General features: G+C 48.3%; 1 protein-coding gene across 1 annotated transcript; it reads right to left on the bottom strand.

Annotated features, from left to right (window-relative positions):
- Positions 1-2192: 2192 nt before the first annotated feature.
- Positions 2193-20732, bottom strand: klf13 (Kruppel like factor 13). The gene is made up of 2 exons (XM_028958294.1): positions 19954-20732; positions 2193-7877 (listed from the first exon to the last, which is right to left on the bottom strand). The coding sequence occupies exons 1-2, from the start codon at positions 20396-20398 to the stop codon at positions 7552-7554; spliced, it is 771 nt and encodes a 256-aa protein (XP_028814127.1). The 5' UTR covers positions 20399-20732; the 3' UTR covers positions 2193-7551.
- Positions 20733-21072: the final 340 nt, after the last annotated feature.

The raw sequence follows: 21072 nt of genomic DNA, 5'->3' as shown, positions 1-21072 counted from the left end.
ACCACTTTAGTTTAACGGGGCTTAAATTGCAGTGCAATCTTTGGTTACATGATGACAGGATACACTTTCACGGCCGTGGGAGGAGGAGGAGGAGGAGGACGGGACTGGATCATGGTGTCCTCGTCACAAATATAAAACTGCTTCACACGTTTGGCTTTTTTTTCTGCTCAGCAGATCCCAGCTACCTCAGCAGGATGAGAACTGTACACACACGCACACACACGCACACACACACACACACACACACAGAGCATGCGGCAGTATTAGGGTGTCTGCTGGCCTTGCCTGGCATGATGGCACAGACAGGCGGTGGGCAGATCGGGCGTGGAGAACACCAGAATATTTTTAGCAGCTTCTCGCTTCCTCTTCCGCTTCGAAGCAAAAAAAAAAGAAAGAGAAAAGTGTACGGCGAAACGGAGAAACCTGCCGGTAGGTCGAACACACAGGCCCTCTTTCTGTTCTGCTCGTGTTGAGCGTGGGGGAGGGAGACCACAGGCGTGGGCAGCATGTGACCTTGACGTCTCTGTGAAATCAGCAAGTTTTATTTTCAGCTTGACTGAGTTTGAGTTGGGGGGTAAAATGTGCTTTTTACGCACATTTTACACGGCATTTCTTAAATTCTGGCAAAAAAAAATGTCAAATTGATATAATCAATTTGAATCTGTACTGATCTGCAGCTCCCCCGTTAGCTTTGGGTGCTTTTTTCTTTGTCATTTCCCCAGAATGCTTGCAGTAAATATTTGCATGGGTGCAGTCAGTCAAGGAACAAGGTGTACTTCCTGCTGGTGGAGAGTACAGGGCGCAGGTCACCGTGGCAGAGACAACACTGACACTGTTCTGGACGCTCCCCGAGCGGGACGCCAGACGGGCATTTCACGGTGTCCAGTGTCTCCATGGACAATGAATCGACCCTGTAAACAATTGGATGACGTGACATGCACAGCACGACAGGCCGACAGTTATATGTTCACCTCTAAATGTGAATTTGGAGTGAAGAGTTTTTTTGGAATTCTGATTGGTTGAGAGGAATCATGGAGGTGAAAGTATCCCACAAAAATGTCACCACCTGCTGCTCAGTGATGTTGATTTTTAGAGTTGGATCAGAAATGAACTCTTATCTTATAGAAGATAATGATTAGTATTTTTTAAAATAATGTGCATTAATAAGAGCCTGTTGTCATGTCACCGGTTTTACTTCCTTGGCCCTTTTTGGTAGGTTCCAACCAAAGTTGCTGAAATCCTTACAGCTGCGCATTTATTTCCACCTCTTCAACTTGATAATATATCCCACCCACTTCCGGAATACCAAAGATATGCACTTCAAATGTCAAAATGTTATTGATTGGTGTAAATTCGGGTAAATTCTGATTTAACTACCGGAGGACGCACTACACTGTGGGATGCTTTACCCTTGTAATCAGAAAACAATGGACGGGGACTTTGAAAAAGCAAAACTCAAGTATAAGAGAATAATACGCTGCTTATTTATGAATTTATTTCCAAATGTAAACTTCACTATTTCATGCATACGAGTTAAGACAACATACATTATTTAACAATTTTTGTTAATTTTCATATTTGCATAGGACAGTCACAATATATCGTCTAACATGTAAAAATAACATCATAAAAAGGTACAGCAGAGCAATGACCAGCACATTAATATATTTCATGGAACTGTACAACTGTAATACTTCAACTGTAGTGATTTGGTTGATTGCAAAAAAAAATTAAAAAAAATAAAAAATATAGTTATGATACACGGCAGTTTTGGATGAGGTCATGAGAGGAGATGAACTGGCCATATGGTTTGAAAAAAAGTTATTGTACAAAGCACATAAATGCAGTGCTGAGAGAGCAGGACAGCACCACCAAGTCAGTGGAACAGGCATCGCGTGGCGTACAAAATAGAGACATAGATACATCAGGAAGGCAAGTCAAATTCACGCAGAGGAAGTCTATAGGACAGACAAATTCTCTCCGTATAAAGGTCTAGGGGGTCTTTCCCTCTGAGGACAGAAGACATTAATCACTGAAGACGGTGTGGGGAAGTTGCCATAAACAAATATGGCTCAAGTTCAGATTGATGCTATTACTCTAAATACGAATATTTTGGCGAAAAAAGGAGGTGACCACATAGACGGGTCCTTGAGTCACCAAGATGGAGATATAAACACCACAGTGATTTTTTATTTTTTTTTTGCAACATGGGGTTTCCTCTTGACAGATTTCCTCTGTCCTCCTGAGGAAGCTGAGACGGTTACGTTAACCTCACCCAGGCATTTGTACCTGGGGGTCAGAGTGGTCCCGTTTCTGCTGACGCTGCCTGGAGGCCTGGCGCTTTTTTAAAAGAAGCGGTTGTGTGCCCGAGCCTGACCACACACCATCACAGACGGCCAAACCAACACAACCGACCGCAGGCCTCACAGGCGCGGTTCTTTTTTTTCCTACCGGTGACTTCTGAGCAAGCTAAAGGAGCTTAAAGACACACAAGAGCACACACACTCAGCAAAACACCAACAGATCACACACACACACACAAGTTCCACACACTCTTAGCCATTCTTTATTTGTAAAGGACCCATGAAATTATGGGAAATCACCCCCTCTCCTAGCTTCATATCCAATCACACAACAGCGTTACACACTTTATTCTGGATTCTTTGGAGACAAGTTAAAAAAAAAAAAAAGTGCTGTCGCCTGTAGCCCACCCACCATGCCAAGCCCATTCACGCAGGGAGTCACAGCAGGAATGAAGATTGCTCATGTCCTTCACATGGACATTACGTCACCTACGTGTGTGTGTGTGTGTGTCTACTGGCCAGGTTTATCTTTACTCAGTAACATCATGCTCACAGTTCAATTCGCTCACTGCCAAATTACAGCATGAAGGAAAGTGTTGGTGGTGGAGTTTGCAGTAAGCCATTGGGTTTTGACATTCTGAAGACATGTCTATATGATCTTTTCACATTATTATTATTTTTATGTAAGAGAAATGCAATTCATATTTATAATGTGCTTCTGAAACAGATAAATGGTGGCCTGTATTCCAACATGTGCTGCATATGAACATTCATCCACTCCCAATTCCTTTGGTAAAAAGTCTCGAATGCCATAAAAAATAAAATAAAATCATATTGACGCTCAGGGGGTCACTGTGGTGGTGAAGCTGCTCTTCATTGCAACATCCCTGCCTTGGCAACTGTTCCACCACTTCAGCGTCAACCGTGTTCTTTCAACGGGGGCTCCACCACGTTTCGGACAAACATCCACTGGGCTTCTCCACGTCGTATGGGAAGACCAGCTACATTAGTTGCACACAAGCTTTCTATCTCTCTTTCAAAAGTAAAAAATAAAATTCCCTTTTCCAAGAGAGCTGAGGTGATTGCTGCAGGTAGCGTAACATGGCTGTATCCATTTCGTTAGACAGACCAGCTAGACGAGTCGAAGGAAATTCAAAAGCCAAAAAAGCAGGAAAGAGGAAAGAAAAATGTACCCATTCAACAACTCACAACCTGTTGTAGTAAATATATCACAGTAAAAAAAGGAAAAAAAGAGTACATTATTAAAATAAATACAAACAAGAAACGAAGCTTTGATGCATTGGTTTTGATACAAGCAGCACATTTATAGCAAATGCAATTGCAATCCTTTGGAATGATCGGGCATTTACTTGCAAAGAGGATCGTGTTCCAGAATTTCTTTAACAAACCTTGTTACATTTGTTCCGTTCTGTACAATAATGACAATAAAAAAAAAACAATACAACAAACAGATACTAAATTAATCAAAATTATACTGAAATCATGCCAGAAGAAAACTCAAAAACACTTGCGTATCTAATACACATAGCAGGAACTTTCAACCATGTACATACATATTAAAAACATATATCACTCATAGAAAAGGGGAAAAAAAATGTACAAATTGTATGCAACCTAATGTGGTTTAATTTCGCTGTTTACAGAACTGCAACTTCTCTGGATCAACCATCCAAAATGCCTTTGGCACAGGTTCGAACCTGTCATGTTCTTTACACACTACGGTCAAGCATTTCTTTTCATTACGCGCCATCAAGGTGATCGCTTTAACAGAATACGTTGTGACCTATTAACAAATATTATAGAAGCAATTTTGTGGTGATGTTACACAGACGAGTCAAATTCTACAATGTTAAGGATAAGCATTCGTATGCATCGCCTTGATCTTGAATTTTTGTCAAATCGAGAATTGGCGGGTTTTAAGTACAAAAACTGTGAAAAGCGCTTTATTCATAGCTCACACCGAAACAGAGGTATGAATGTGGCAAGACATAACACAACTACTGAAAACTAAAGACAATGGGGGAAAAAAAGACGCTACAATACCTACTCACAATGCTGTGGTCTCTATGGTTATGCAACATTTTAGAAATGAAGCAAAAATGAAAAATAATATTAATAATAATAATAACATGTGATGTAAATAACTGTAATAAATCAGTCTCATGAACCATATTGGAGAAGCCAAGATATTTTCCCTTTTTGTTTCAGCCATTAGCCACCCTTCCTCCCAATCGTCCCAATCGCCTGGGATTCTGGAAAATAAAAATCCACCATATCCTGGTACAGGATCAGAGGACTCTCAAGTGTCTTTTGAATAGAAGGGTCATTGTATGGTGGCTGGCTTCTCTCAGTGTCCGGTTCATCACCCTGTATCTAATGCAACGTTTAAAATAATAATAAAAAAGCACTAAAGCAACAAAACCCAACAGATGAAGATAAATTAAAAACACAGACTTAATATTAAATGCAGAAAATAATAAGAACTTGCGACCTGAACATAATATGAGGAAGGACTTGTTTCTCTGATGATCAAACACTCTTGAGTTCTAGGCTGTGGCTTGAGTTGAGTACAGTAAAATCAGACAAATGTTCAATGGTCTCTCTTGTTTTTTCAAGTAGTTTTTGTACAGTGACAACAAAGATGGCTGGAAAGAACAAAATTCGACTTTTGTCTCTGTATAGAATTATTCCAACAGGAAAAAGACTGAAAAGATTGGTATATATTGGTATATATAATTTAAACCAGTGTCACCATGAGGGCTGTCCATACGCCATGTTGGCTCATGTTTTTGTCGGGTCGGGGGAAGAATCAAGTTGGCAGGTAACCCCGAAAGGGAGTTCCCTTTGTTTTTTGAGTGTGTGTGTACGTGTGCGCCACACTGACCAGCAGTGGGTTACACACACCAGTGTACAACAATAGCCATGTAAAATCCCATTGTGGGCCGAAATCTGGGCTAGTGGAGTTACATCACATGCCTCACTGGGCAGACTATATTGAACGCGTGCGTACAGTGGGAAATGTGAATTAGAGATGTCATCTGTTAATACTAAATGGCCAACAAAATGGGGCCTGACAGCTCTCCCTCGCTCTCTCTCCCTCTCCCAAGCACAAAGGAATTCTGGGTGTCACATTCCAATCTGGAACCCGTTTCGATGTAATACGGAGGTGGCTTCACATGTGGGATATTTGTGGAAATAGCCTGGACGTGATGCAGTTCGTTTTCACAAGGAGTGTTTTTCTTAATGCAGAGCGAGTCTGGGGGAGAGAGAGAGAGAGAGAGAGAGAGAGAGAGAGAGACAAGGCCTGGTATTCACAGCCTTCCACCTGCTTCTCTAACCCAGCCAGACAGACACCCAGCTGGGCCGCTCTGGCGTGCGGAGCCCCGCCCCCTCCTTACAGGGTGGGGTCAACTGCGCTTTAGCGATGGTGGGAAGGGTGTACGTGTGTGAAGGCAAGGTCTATACCAGTTTTCCCAATTGGAGCCTCTTTTCCCAGAGGGGCTTTGAGTACCTTTGACCTAGTGTGTTGGACGCCTGCGATTTCACACGCAGGTTCGGGACAAAAGAAGAGTTGAGAGAAGAACCCCCTTTAAAGCACATGGTTTAAAAGCAGCTGGTATTTGAGTTGGGCGGAATGTGGCGTGTGGAGTTCGCCTGTTCGCTTGGGGTTTTTGTGTCCCCCTTCTTCTTCCCTCACTTTGTGTAGTCAGCTTTCCCCACGGTTCTATCTGAGATGCAATTTCCTGTTCTATAGAACCCTGCTTCCTATCTGTTGGCTGCCGTCCAATCAGGGCTGGCCGTTCCTCCCCCACCCGTGTTCTCGGATGCGCGGAAGAGAGGCGGGTGTGTTCCCGGTTGCTAGTAGTATTCAGGACAGCTTGTACCGTGATGAACCTGCATCTCGGCCAAGCGTCTCGCTCCTTCCTGCCCCCCTGCAGATAGCGGCCCTTTTGTCCTCTGGAGGCCCCGCCCATGCTCCAGCCCGGGGCGCTCGGGGTATATCCCTCCGGGGCGCTATGAATGGCCCCCCTGTGTGGCGGAGGAGGCGTAAGGCAGGGTGGCCCGCGTCACCTGAGAGGAGATCCGCGGCACGCTCGCGCGCTGGGGGGTTCCCGCATACGCCTTTTCAGCGGGAAGAAGAACCAGCCACACGGTGCTTTCGGTTACAAGGCCGCGTGTGTGCTGTGTGCGGCTCGGATGAATGCGTGTGACAGCTGCTTTGAAACCATTCTGTTCATTTTAAAGGGGGTGGGGGGGTCGGGATACTTGTACTGGTGGCCAGTGCCACCATCACGGCGCTTTTCTCTGCGTGGCTGGCGACGTGCAGAGGCTTCGCTCTGACCCTGCAGACCCTGTCATTATGGTCTGAGCGAAGCAGGGTCACGTTAAAAAAAATCTCCAGTCCGAACGAAAAAGACAGACGGGGTTTCGAGTTCCGTGGCCGTCGCCTGCGGCCACGCCTTCCCAGCAAGGTCGATCTGAAAACGTGAGTTACGAAGACCCACCATGACCCAGACCTGATTCCTCTACGATGTGGAAAAAAGTCAAATAAACAGGAAACCCAACAAATGAAGAAAAAGAGTGCAAATCTCATCGAGTGTAAGGCTGTCGTTTCTGTACGTTTCTCTTCATCGTGGGCCATCCCTGAGCAGGGCGCAAAATTCAACCCGCGGGCTGAATTTCAGAGTAAAGTGATGCTTGTATTGTGCAGTCAAGGTGATTATTAAGAGAAAGAGAGAAAACAAAAACTGTGGTTGAATCCTGAGGTGTGTGTGTGTGTGTGTGTGTGTGTGTGTGTCCCTACCCCCCGCCCATTTTTGTAAATTATTCGCATATCTGTCGATTTTCTCGTCAGCGTTTTTTTTTCTTTCTTTCTCCTGAACAGACGTGTACATGAAATAAAAAGATAGACATCGGAAAACCAGCTGTGGTCAGAAGCTATAAAAATACAGACATATGGTACATAATGTAAATATTGCCATCTGCAAAAGGCCTTTCGTTCCCATTTTTTTTCGGTTCTGTTCTTTTCCTCTTTCGTTTTCTTCACTTGTCTTTTCTCGCTTTCCTAAGTTGCACAAGAGTTTGCACTACTAGAAGCATTTATGTACAGTACAGTACACCACAGCAAGCAGGGGGTTAGAAAAAGGGCCGCGCTAATAAGTGTGCAACGTGGGAATTAATATGGGGCGTAATGGGGAGCCTGGGGGGGCAGAAAGTGCGGCCAGGACTAAGGCGAGTTGGCTGGGCTGAGGGCGGGGCTGATGGTGGGGCTGGAGGCGTCAGAGCGGCTGTAGTCGCTGAGGGACCCGGGGCGCGCGGCGCCCCCCGAGCCGGCCACGCCCGCGCCGTGCGGCCGCTTCAGCATCCCGGGCTGGAAGTCGGAGTGGCGGCGCGCGTGCTTCATCAGGTGGTCGCTGCGCATGAAGCGCTTGTCGCAGAGCGGGCAGCTGAACTTCTTCTCGCCGGTGTGGGTGCGATAGTGGCGCGCCAGCTCGTCCGAACGGGCAAACTTCTTGCTGCAGTCGGGCCAAGTGCAGGGGAAAGGGCGCTCTCCTGCAAAAGCAGACAGGACAGGGGCACAACTGTTACTCGTGTCACCGGTCACCTTACCTGCGGCTCTACAAACGTTTCAGTGCAGGCCCAACAGAATCAGACTGGGTGGTGACATGATCCAGGCATACAAGATTCTACGTGGTCTACGTGTTGTTCATTCACAGACGCATTTCAACGTGAGGTCAAACCCAAGCACCCGCGGTCATAGTCAGAATGTGGCAGGGCAGGGAGAACTTTTTAAAAACCCCAAACTTCAAATTTTAAATGAGTAGATGGCCATCTTGATGGGCTGAATGATATCCTCTCACTACTTACTGTCTTATACATTTTGCCACATAATGTACAGTTAGATTGCAACACAGGAACTAACATTGGCCACATCAATGGCACTTGTTGAATTATCTACAAATCATTTTTATTGAATTTTAACATATTACTTCACTGAATGTAATACAAATACAATCATATCACATCACTTGACTGTCCTTTAGTAATTGTTTTTGGCGGCAATATCTGCACCTTTATGCATAGGGCAAAATAATACAGACCAATACACAAACATCAGTCAGTTTAGGTCCTACTAAATTATTTGTATTACTTGGACAGACAATTGAGTTCAAAATGTCTCTTTTTGTCAAAAGCTTCGAAAATGTACCTAATTACATAATCCTAAACCATTATCCACATGCCAAGCCGGGGCAGCATGCGCTTTTAAACACACTAAATTCCCCAGCACAGCGAAAACGTGCTCGCTGGGTTGAAAAAAGGTGTTAAGGAGGCTACATGCCATCAACGCAGGCACGGCTCGCTGGCACCAATTAACCGAGCAGCCAGCGCCAACCCATTTCCACAACTTCACTGCACACAAAGGCCTCATTTAGTGGCACGCCACCCTGCTTCAGCCTTTGTACACTGCACGGCCCCGGTTAAATAAGCGCAGACATGCGGAGCCACCTCATTCCTCCTGGCTGCCACAGTCACATGTTACCGAGCTCGGGTCACACCTTCATATCGAATCCCTGGCAAGAAAACCGGATAAAGTGAAGGTTTGAGCTATAAAGTTTCCTTAATCCAGGAACTTGGAAAAGGGGAAATCGGCAAAAGAACTGCACCATATGCTCCATCACAACTGGCAGTTTGAACCACGCAGAAATGGGGGTGGACACACACACACACACACAAAGGCAGAGATAAGGTTAGTAAGGAGTAACACACCCACCCTGTCTGCGGCGCGGGCCGAAAACCACCCCTGCCGCCTCCAGAGCACCATGGAGCCATAAAGCGGCCAGTTACGGTCACACGCAGCGGAGCCAGACGTACGGTTTAATTAGCCCGCTTCCAGATGCTAATGGCCTTCAGAACGGAGCCCCGCCCCATGTCCGACGTGTAACTGTCTGTGACTCCGCTCGCGGCAAATTATACCCGACCGGCCCGCCGTCAACAAATAAAAAAACAGCTTCAACGTAAATCTCGCCAGAGCCAGAAGGGACTATATATCTCGGTGCGGTTTTTGGGCCGCAGAACGTCTGACACGCAACTTTACTTCCATGTCAGTGCTTTTCTGCCCGACAATAGCTCAAGCCTCTGTTCTAATTTTACCAGCGTTTTACCCGGAAGGATTTAAAGGACAGACGTTGGTTTCGCCGACTGCACCGCGAACGGATGGACCCCTATCTCTACATCAAGTTGGAGAAGGAAGGAGCGGGGGGTTGGGTTGGGGTGGGGTCCAGACGTCTCAGTCATTATCCTGTTAAATTGGACCAGACCAGACTGCCGAGCGCTGCCTTTGTTTTGCGGTTTCCCCCCAAGGCCCCGGTGGAGAACACTTCATCTTCTTCAAACTGCTAATACACGCACACACACACGCACACACACACACACGTTAAGATTTGCACAGAGCGCGGAGGCGTGCTTTGCTGGGGACCCTCCCCCCTCCGTTCACACAGAAGCACACACACGATCCCTAAGTAACAAAAGCCGCAAGTGTAGAGCTCCCAAGTCTGCGTGTGCGTCTGTATCCCAGCATTCTCAACACTTTCTCCACACACACACACAATCTTTCTTATCCACGTATACAAAATGTGCCACCTAAACTCAAACACACACACTCATATAGATGACCAGGCCAGCTTCATGAGATATGAGAGGAGCGTGCCAGCGTATGAAGAACCCACCACACACACACACACACACACGCAGAGTTCGTCAGCGGGACCACGAACAAGGCACATGCAACACCAGCCGGCCCGAGCCGAGCCGAGAGATGCTCTCCGGCACCACTCCGCCGAGCAGCAGGTCCGACACCAATCGAATCAGCCGCAACGTGTCCGCACGTTCAGATGCTGGTTACGCCAGCCTATATGCAGTATGTGCACCATAGTGGGCGTGGCCTTGTGTAAAGGCCGTGGTTTTGTAACACTGGGGACGGGACAAAGCCGAGGGGCCGCAGAAAGGCTCCGAAAGCACCGCCCCCTGCTTTTGTTCCAGCGGGGAAACAATAGCGGGGCCACATCCCGTAATGGATCCGTGCCACGCGAGGTTCGCATGCGGCGCCGACATGAGAATGAAAACCGCAGCCCGGCCACACCCTGATAGCAGGGCAGCGCCGCGGTAACCGTGGTCACGGTGACGTCACGGGGCCCTTCTCAGAACTCGGCGGGCGGGCGGCCGGGCGGGGAGTAATTAGGGGAGATTTGCGCCAGCGCGTTCTTCTAAAACCGGACGCGGTGACCCGGTTACATCACCGGCAACGTACTGTACCTTACTTAACCAGGCAGCCCGTGGCGGTTATGTCACAGGTAGCGGCGTTACACAAGCACGCCGTTTTCTGGGCTACTGGGTCAGGAAAACGAAGGCCTAACAACATGGCGCGGCTTGCGGTTCAGTTCTGGCCCCGGAGGCTGGATACCATGCCAGTGCCGGCAGGCTCCAGGAAGCGGTTCTCAGCCCACCACCAACCGACTGAGGGCAGCGGGCCAGCGCGAGCGAGGGTACGAGACGTCCTCGAGCTCTCAGCCTTCGTGCAGATCGATGGCTCGCGTGCCAAAATACTCGAACAGTTCAGAGAAACGTCCCAAAATGGGGGCGAGTCTCCCGGAAGAACCGATCCGCGGCTTCAGAACAGATGAGCAACGGTGTGGGAGGAGATCCTGAGAAACTCCCCTGTGCATCACACACCGACCAGAGTTCCACCTCGCTGCCGGCACGCCGAGGGAAGACGAACCGAAAATGGTGGCGCGAACGAGGCGCCGGGCTGTAATTTAGCCACGAGTTTACGACCGTGGCTCAGGGCCAGCCAGGCCCGCCAGGCCTTGCACTCCACAGTGGGGGCTAATGACAAGACATAACGCTGAGGTGGACTCTGGACGGCCTCGTGCCGCCACCATTCCGCCATCACTCCAGCAACGGCTTTACTCCATTACCTCATTGCTTTCTACTGGGAGCAAGGCATCATGGGAGGAGGCAGGGACACCACAATAGGCCCAGTGATATGAAGAATACAGAAGTCTTGCTGCAGTTGACTTGACCTGCTCCATAAAACTCCAAAGGTTCATTGTGATACACAGCAGCACAGTGAAATGTGTCCTCTGCATTTAACCCATCACCCTTGGTGAGTAGTGGGCAGCCATGACAGGCGCCCGGGGGGCAGCATATGGGGGCCTGATTTAGCTTAGTGGCACCTTGGACTGATCGGGATTCGAACCAGCAACCTTCTAATTACTAGGCCACCACTGCCCCAAACAATTCGCCTGAGCAGCAGTACATGAATAAAAGCCTATATTGTGCCGGGGATGGATATCACGGTCCGTCTCCCTTCATGGCGGCGACCGCGGGTGTAAAAGAGACATATGGGTGAGTCAGGTGTAATGATGTTGAAAGATGGAATCTCTCTCTCTCTCTCTCTCTCTCTCTCATGTGTAATTCATCGTCTGTTTGGTCTGTTGGGAAAAAAGAAAGAAGGCCGCCATTTGAATTGCATATCTCTCCAGGTGGGCCCGGTGCTGTCGGCATCGTAAACAATACCCCGCGTACAGGGAGCGGCGGGGGGCATAACTCGCCACGCCCAGTTCAACTCTGAGCCCCTGTAAAGACAATCAGATGACATGCAATATGGGAGGGGCAGCCCGGTCCGCACAGCGAGTCTAACCCTGCCCTGCAACCGCGCGGCGGTTACCGGCGGTTACCGCGCCTCTCCACCAACACCGCGTTTTACTGCATCGACCGCCGCATCACTTTAGGCACTTCGATTAGACCGATTCTTGCCTCGGGGGCAACCGGGAAAAAGGTTGGTGGGCTTTTTGCCTCCCTGCATCAGGCGCTAATCGTTTTAAGCCCGGTTAACTAGGGACATGGAGACGGCCGCGGCCATTAGCGTCTGTTTATGTCTGCGGAAGTTTTCAAAGTCCCCCACCGACACGAGACGCCCCCCTCGTCCCGGCCGCGACTATCTAATCGAAAAGGTTGAAGAAGAGACGCCACTCGGCGCGCCGGCATTTTCACCATTCCGTGCGAAATAACATGGCCGCCCTTCCCCCGGCCAGGCCAGGCCTCAATCTGCTCACTGTTCTTTTTCACGTCTCCCACGGCCGCGCCGTGCCAAGTTCCCCGAGCGCCGTCCTCCCGGACGCCAGATTTATTACAGCGTGGCGCGCCCGGGCACCTCGCGGGCTACGGCAAATGTAAATACGACTGCGTCTGAAGGTGACCTCAACCCCCTCGCCCCGGCCGGTCCCTTCCCTCCATTCCCTCTCGGCCCGAGTGACGTAGCCGCGGAGGTCGGCCTGCGAAGACGTAAACGATATCGCCTCCGGATGCGGCTGAACGAATGACCCACATCAGCGGAGGGCCCCCCCTCCCCCCCGTCTCCCGGTCAGCGCTGCCGTTTCCTGCAGTGTCTGGAGGATGAAAATCGAAATCTTCGCCACTCCTGATCCCTCGCGTTTCTGCTGACTGGGAACGTACGTACGTACGCGGACCGCCTCAGAGCCAGCACTCGGAAAGGGGTCGATGGGAGAGAAACAGAGCGGCCTTTATTACGCCCTGCCAAAGCTAAAAAAAAATACACGACTGTGGTGGTGTAAGAAAGCTGCTGTAGGAGGTTCTGGACCAGGCTGTGATGTACACCGCCGTCTATCTAACGCCGCACTCTTCTCCGTCACGTTACTCCGTGTGTGAAATTGTCCCGCGTGCCGAGCGCTCAATAAGCAGCAGTCGGTCTGGGCCTAATGGAATAAAACTGCTAAGCACTGGATTTCCCGTCAGTGGGGGAACCTTTTGTGAGTGAGGGATGATTGAGGAGGGATGACTGCAAATGGGTGGGGGGTGATGAAACACCCCTGGCAGATCCACAGCAAGCTTGAGAGCAACTTCGCTCTCAGAATGGAAAAAAAAGGATGTGTGTGTACACATATAAATGTGTGTGTGTGTGTGTGTGTAAATAATTCATTTTTGTTCTATTAAATGCAGACACTGGAGACATTTTGTTCTGTCATTTTGACTGTTTGAATTAAAGACGATAGGAAGTTCATGGGGTCTTTAAAATAATAATAATAATAATAATAATACGTTGCACCATGTTTGAATATAAATAGGAATAAAGGTTCTTTCGCTCAACAGCCAGGTATACTGCACACGCCCAAGTGGGGGGAATTTGTTCCACACGTGGCAACGCAAAGCCAGGATGGAAATAAGACAGAACACACCCTGTCGTGTCAGGGGGCAGACAGGCCAACCTTCTATACCCAGTGGTGCCGTAACCTGGCAGCAGGCCCAGGTCAGACAGGAAATCATACCAGGGCAACAGTGCCAAGCTAACACACACACACACACACACACACACATACACACACACAGTCCAGCTTTTAGAATGACAGCGTGGGAGCAGGGTCCAAAAATAACACGACTGACTCATATGGAAAAGAAGAGGTTGTTAAGTGCAACATTCAGATCACACAGGCTTTTCCTATTTACTTAAAAAAACATTTTTTAAATACCCACGGCCAATTGCAGAAATTTGCTCTGACTCAATGTGTTGCTGGTCTCCAACACAGAAATCCCTAATTAAGTCAAGATGCCAGTTAATCCGGACTCAGCACTGTAAAAAGTGCATAAAAATGCCCCCCCCAGTGGGCGTGCCATTCAACTTGTTCCCAAACTGCAGGTGGTAGTGACGGGCATCGTGACATAAAAAAATGATTATCTTAAATTCAGACAAGTCTAACAGACCGTGAAATATGTCATTGTTGCTTTCTTAATGTGTAATAATAGAGTTCCCACTCATGATTAAAAGTGAAGTTAATAACTGGTTTATGCAGAGAGTTCATACAGTTCATTGAGAGGAGCCTCACAGTTGGGGGTGACACCTTTGAATCAGGATTAGGAATAATTTACCATGACAATTATGGGATTTTTTTCCCCAATGAAAGACAATTCTGTTCCTGACGTTTCATGTGTACAGCGAACAGTGAGTGGCAGTAAATGTGAATTTTTATGATGTTGTTATTATTATTGCCGGTGTTTAGTAGAAACCCCGTTACTGACCGCACCAGAATATATGGTTCCCTGAAAAGACACTGTGTAATTTGACCAATGAGATCCATACTTGTATAATAATAAGACGCTGTTTAACAGGTCTGAATCACCTGGGGTCCTTCACATGTTCATGCATCCTCTTCCTGTTCTTCATGTCATGCCATGTGGGAAACGGCCTGCTAGGGGCATCTTATCACTTTCCCCTTTTGTTGGTCCCTCGTCTCATTATAAATGACGTTCAGTCTTGATTTCTGCACACACTGGCCCGTGTATTTAAAGAATGGATTGTGCCTGCATCCTTTCCTTGCTTCAAAGGTGACAGCCGCGTTACGAGTTGGCAAGGGGTGGTGACTTGGGGTCGGAAGTTCATGGTTCGGCTGCAGAATGAATTAGAGAACAAACAGAGAAATAGTGGTGTAGGATCTCTCAAAAACTACATGTGTCAGTACACACTCCAGTCACAGCTCCTTTTTCCACAGCTTGGGACAAAGAGCAAAACCGCCCTACTTCAGGAGGTCAGACAAAGCGAGGAACTTCAACCTGTTGCAGCCCCCCAGTGCATTAATGCATCATTAGCATTCAGCATGCAGCCTCACTGTGGCCTTAATGTTTTGCAGAGCAAGAGAGGGCATCTTGCTCCTCTACAGACCTGGCCTGGCTAGAGTTGTGTGGTTCCTGTTAAGATTCAGAGGACCAAACTGCTCCGCAGCAGGCCCGGCTGACCGGCGTCAGTGTGAAAATGCTTCAAATCCCAGTGAGTCGGTTAAGTGATCACATGACATTTACGTACAGAGCGCAGATTAGATTATTGGGGGAAAGAGATTAACCCTGAGCACAGGATCAGGACATACGGATAGAAAATCACGAGGCACCATTATGGGGTTTTTTGAAATCAACTACAATCTATGCACCAAATGAACCAAAAAAGCCATGAATTTGAAAGCAATTAAGGACAAACATGAACTGAAATCGAATATAAATTAAAGAACCAAAAACCTCATATTTGTAACACTTTGTCTGCAGAACGATGACACGGATACAAGTTCTAGTCCTTGAAGGCATTCAACGCTACAGCTGAATAATGTAGGACAGACATTGGCCTGGCCCACGGGTCCTGTCACAGTGTCCCAAACTACAGAAACTCGACCTTGCCATGAATGTTAGACACTGCTTCTCAGGTGGACCGGTTCACTCAGCTCACATGGCCGTACCTTATTTATTCATCCCTTTTAAATGCGCCGCTCTCCTACGTGTCATCATCTAGTTAATATCTATTTGTTAAGAGTTATAGTCATTAGTGGCAACAGCCACACTCTATCTAACTATCATTTATCCTCAAGCCACACAACACTGGTGTGTTTTGGACACAAACTCCAGTAAAAAAAAAAATTCTGCACCTAAATCAGATTCCCACACAGGAAGACCATTCTGCAGTGATAAAGCATGAGCATAAAACTGATGAACTATCTGTTCCTAAACAATGCAGTTCTGGCACCGCGTGATTTCTGGATTCACCATTGGCAACACTTCATGAAAGTGGGGGTCTGGTCAGTTGAATGCATCTGAGATGTGCATGCATGAAGGTCCAGCATGCTAAAGAATATGAAATGATTTTATTAAACATGTTTATACATGATTGGCGAAGCTGATTTGTTACGACCGAACATCCAGAGGAGCATGAAATTCAGGGAACGCACGACCAACCAGCACCAACTGGCTCTGCACATCTGTATGGGAACGACTCAGATGTTGCCACCGGCCAGCAGATCCCAGTTAACCCTGACGGTCCAACTGCTCGCTGGACTTTCGTGCAGCAGGACATTTTTTAGTTGATTACTTTTGCAAATCTGCGTGATTGAGCAGTAACATTTACTTTTCCAAAGCTTTATTTATACGGTTATTATAGCAATAAGCCAACAAGAGGCCATGTAGCCAAGAGGCCATGTATCTTATCACTATTATACAATGAAGGCCACTATAATACAATATTAGCCAATATAATATGTGCTTTATTAATAATAACCAGCAAAACAAACAACAATGGCACCAAAATGATGTAAGCAGACATAAAACCTTATCATGCAGCATGGATATATTGAATATAATCAGCTATTTTACCAGTAGTGGTGTAGTGGTCTAGTGGGTTCAAACCCCACTTACTACCATTGTGTCCCTGAGCAAGACACTTAACCCTGAGTGTCTCGAGGGGGGACTGTCCCTGTCTCTACTGATTGTACTGGTAAATGTAGGTCTAGTATGTAGAAACCAGCAAACCTTCAAAAAGACAAAAAATGGGATCTGAATTTAAGGACTGAATTTGTTTAGTCTTTGGTAGTCGTCATCTGATATATTGGTTAAAAAGAGCATCTGTCCATCAAATGTTTTACGTTTCGTCATTTCATTTGGCAACTGCCCTTAATGGCTATTACAAAATATCGAAGGAGAGAGTACATATTTACCACATGGTGAGATAAAGCATGAAACTACACTTACCAAAGCATGTTGGGACAATGTTAAATACACGCTAAATACTCTAAACATTAAAAATCTTCCGATTAAGAACATTTCAGTGTTAAATTCAGATAATCCCTGTGTGTTTGTGTATTTAAAACAGAATTACAGGCCATTTTAAAGCACAAAATAGCTGGCACACAGATGTAATAGATGTAACAGAATGTGTGACTGCTTCATGCCCTCTAGGTCCTGTAGCTCTAGACGGTATACTCGTCTGCCGATTTTAAACGAGACTACACACTGCGGAGTTCACGCTCGGCGTGCGAGTTGCATATTATTACTACCACGCCATGACGTGGCCTGACCTCATTACCACAGGCTTCTTAAAAATAGTTCTGTAGCTTGTCGAAAAGAAATCTGTGTTTGGTTCAACACAAACCATAATCACTCCATCAGTTCACTGGTCGTTATTATTCTCACCATTTCACAGCACCTTACGACCTGCGGCCACTGGTGTGGTGGCCAAACCAGAGCAGGTACATGCAAAATGATGCAGGCCACGCGAATCGCACTGTGGTAGTGACCAAAGGGGTAAGACACTCGCCTGTGAACCATAAAAAGAGCACAAAGTTCCAGGTTCAAACCCCACTTAGTACCATTGTGTCCCTGAGCCAGACCCTTGTCTCCTGGGGGACTGTCCCTGTCACTACTGAGTACAAGTCGCTCTGGATAATGGCTGCGAATGTAAATGTAATCTGCAGCCTGATGCTTGCAGATGTTCATGCTACTCTCACATAAAAAAAAAGGGGCAGTGGTGGCCTAGCGGTTAAGGAAGCGGCCCCGTAATCAGAAGGTTGCTGGTTCGAATCCCAATCCGCCAAGGTGCCACTGAGCAAAGCACCGTCCCCACACACTGCTCCCAGGGACCTGTCATGGCTGCCCACTGTTCACTCAGGGTGATGGGTTAAATGCAGAGGACAAATTTCACTGTGTGCACCGTGTGCTGTGCTGCAATCACTTCACTTTAAAATCTACAAGAGCAAAGACCTGTTTGAGGACCTTTAGATCTCTTGCATGCTGCTCTTGTCTTGCTCGGCTTTCTCCTTTTTGGAACGTAATTACAAGACGGTCTTTGTTTCTGCTCCTTTTTCAGTGAAGAATGATGCCTTTTGAAAGCCGCCCACACCTCACGCCTCCACCAGATCTCTACCAACCCCTCATCATAGAGGCTCCTCTCCCTGTCCTGGTTCCTAAAGAGTGTCGAGGGTCGCCGTGGGGTTTACACGCGTGATGCGGCGCTGCCCTGTTTCCTCCGGATAACACTCTGACTCACGGCTGAACTCCGGAGCCCTGGCATTTTATCCTACGGTACGCACTGCTCTCCTCGAGCACGTATTCAAAACAGATGATAATTCGCCGCCCCGCATGCCGCTCATTGTTGGGTCCGGCCCAGCCTCGCTCGATCGGCTTACGCAACGGACCAGGATGCAGCCCAGCGCCCAGTTCATACAAGGCAGGGTTCAGGCCGGAGACGGCTGGGAGTTGGCTGACTTGGGTTTGTTTTTCTAAGGCAGTGCTCCCCCTTCAATCACAAGGCGGTGTTTAGCTGGGACGGGAATCCTCTTTCTCTTCGCTCCGCTGGTAGAGACTGGTGGAAAATGTGCTGAGCAGCGGGGGAAAGGAGAGCGGCACAGAGCAGGCCGGCTGAACTCGGATGACCCACATTCTCTGATCACCAAAACAAATGAGACGGAACACTCTGTCATTCGGGCAGAGCGGGGCCCAATCGGAAGCCGGGAGGGCTCCAGCCCGGCCCAATCCGAAGTGAGAGAGGAGACAACTGCCAAGAGGAGGGAGGCTGAGCTTATCTACAGACAACCGAGAAAAGACAAAACCACCCCGCCATATCCCAGAGTTGGCAACCACAACTCCGACCTCTGAATAAGATTACATCTGGGTAATAAATCAACCATATCAATATCGCTGTGGTTTTTTTATATATATATATATATATATATATATATATATACACACACACACACACACACACACACACACACACACACACACACACACACACACACACACACACATATATATATATACACATATATATATATATATATATAGAGAGAGAGAGAGAGAGAGAGAGAGAGATTATAAAAGACACCAAGATGTCCAGAACTTAAGAAACCAGTGCAAGAAAATAAATCTTTTTTTATAAAGTAATACCTTCACCCCGCCCCACATTATAGTTCTTATTTCATTTGCAAACATAAACATAATGGGTTCATTGCCAGATTCTTAAACAACGAACTGTCATCATTTCCTGCATAATCACGTCCATGGTGGCAGGTCAGGGGAACAGGGTGAGAGTGGTCGCGTGCAGGTGGGGACGCCGGTGTCGCGTGTGACGTGGCTGTCGCCCGCGTTCCCGGAGCTCTGCGCTCTGCTAGCCGAGTCTGTTGCCGGCCAGATCAGCTGGCAGCCAGTCTGGCGGGGGTGTGGCGCATCACAACAAAGAGCTTAACACGCACCGACCCCCCCCCCGCGTCCCGAGGAGTTCCTCTGCCTCGCGAGCAGGTTTACCAACATTATTACTCGTTATTATTATTATTACTTCATATTCCCATGTAACGCTGTCGCCGGTCGTCGGTAGATGCGACGCCGGCGCGTACTTCTCCGTTCTGGGACGAATCCAGAAAGAAGCGAGAGAGAGAACGGCGTGTACGAACTGTTGCTATTGTTGACTGGCGTGTTATTCTCTCTCTCTCTCTCTCTCTCTCTCTCGCTGTGTCGTTAGTGGGCGTGGCTATATTTACGATGCAGCTCTTCTCCCGGTAACGGGAAAAACAATAAGAAGCGGGTTTTTTTTTATTATTGTTCTTACATTGAAGCAGTAAAAGTAAAAAAAAAAAACGCGTTTTGTATCGGGTAACAAACACTTGTCATTTCCGAGTGTCACTTCTGTCCCCATGAGGTTCCTTTAGAGTACAAAATGAGGCATTTGCACTGTCTATATATATATATATAAATCTATTTTACTATCATTCTTATTTCCCATCACTCTGCGAAGCTGCGCGGAACTGACCTGTATGTGTCCTCAGGTGGGCTTTGAGGTGGGACGATTTGCCGTAAACTTTTTCACAGCCGGAATAGTTGCATCTGTGCTTTTTCTGCGGCGACTCCGGCTCCACGCGAGCCCGGGCCCGTTTGGCCCTTTGTCTGAGCGCCGGGTCGAGGGCGGCGGCGGCGGCGCCGTTGCTGGTAGGTGTGGCAGAGTTGCCGTCGTCCGTGGCCGCGGCGGGCGCCGGGCTCTCCTCCTTCATTTTCGCCGGCTCGGCGAACTCGGTGGGGGGCTGCTGGTTGAAATCCGCCAGGATCCGGGCCACCACGAAGTACGAGGAGTTGTCCTTCACCGGGTGCTCCTTCGCCTCGTCGCCGGGCTCCGGCCTGGCCTCCCTGGTCCCCTTCGGAGCGTGCACGACCGCGCGGCTGGACATCGACATAAGGCACTCGGCTGCAAAGTGATCCATCTCGGGCGGACGCGGGCGGGCTATGACATTCACGCGGCGCGACTCCCTTTGTGCGGCGCTGATGTGGAGGCGGCTCTCATCGGCCAACTCACCGGCGCCTCGGCGCAATCCACATCCCCAACTCCCGATCCAAAATGTGCAAATATAATATGTATGAGAGCGAGAGAGAGAGAGAGAGCGGGAGAAGGGAAAAGAAAAAGTGAGGACGGCCCGGGACCGAACGCTTCCTGCCTCTCACAGCAGCCGCGCCGGCCGCGGCGCGTCGGGACGCGTGGGGACTCCCATCGTGTCGGCGGTGACAGTAGCGGCTGTGGCCCGCGCGGACCGCCGCGGACGGTACCCATGCCGGGGGCGTGTCGGCCGGCGGCGCGGCCGCTCGCTGATTGGACGGCGGAGCGGCTTCGCGGAGCCTCGCGGAACTTTGCGCCGCGCCCTCAACTGCGCGCGGGGGCGGGTTGCCAGGACCGCGGCGTCTCACGCCAGAGTTCAACGCTGCGACGGAAAAAGACAAGTGAAAAGCCAATTCAGCGCAAATTTTAATACCAAACCTCCTGTCGGATAATAGTTAGAACTTCATTGGCACAGAGCACCATCACACGTAGATCTCGCAGGGTGGAAGTAGCCTAGTGGGTAACACACTCGCCTATGAACCAGAAGACCCAGGTTCAAATCCC

Source organism: Denticeps clupeoides, chromosome 17 (genome assembly GCF_900700375.1).
Source record: "Denticeps clupeoides chromosome 17, fDenClu1.1, whole genome shotgun sequence".
Lineage (NCBI taxonomy): Eukaryota > Metazoa > Chordata > Actinopteri > Clupeiformes > Denticipitidae > Denticeps > Denticeps clupeoides.
Note: the sequence above shows the minus strand (reverse complement) of the source record. Positions and strands in the feature narration are given on the sequence as shown.

Coding starts and splice junctions, on each gene's coding strand:
- klf13 (XM_028958294.1), bottom strand. CDS start 20,398: ATGGATCACTTTGCAGCCGAGTGCCTTATGTCGATGTCCAGCCGCGCG. Junction 7,878..19,953: donor CCACCTGAGGACACATACAG/GTCAGTTCCGCG, acceptor CTGCTTTTGCAG/GAGAGCGCCCTTTCCCCTGC.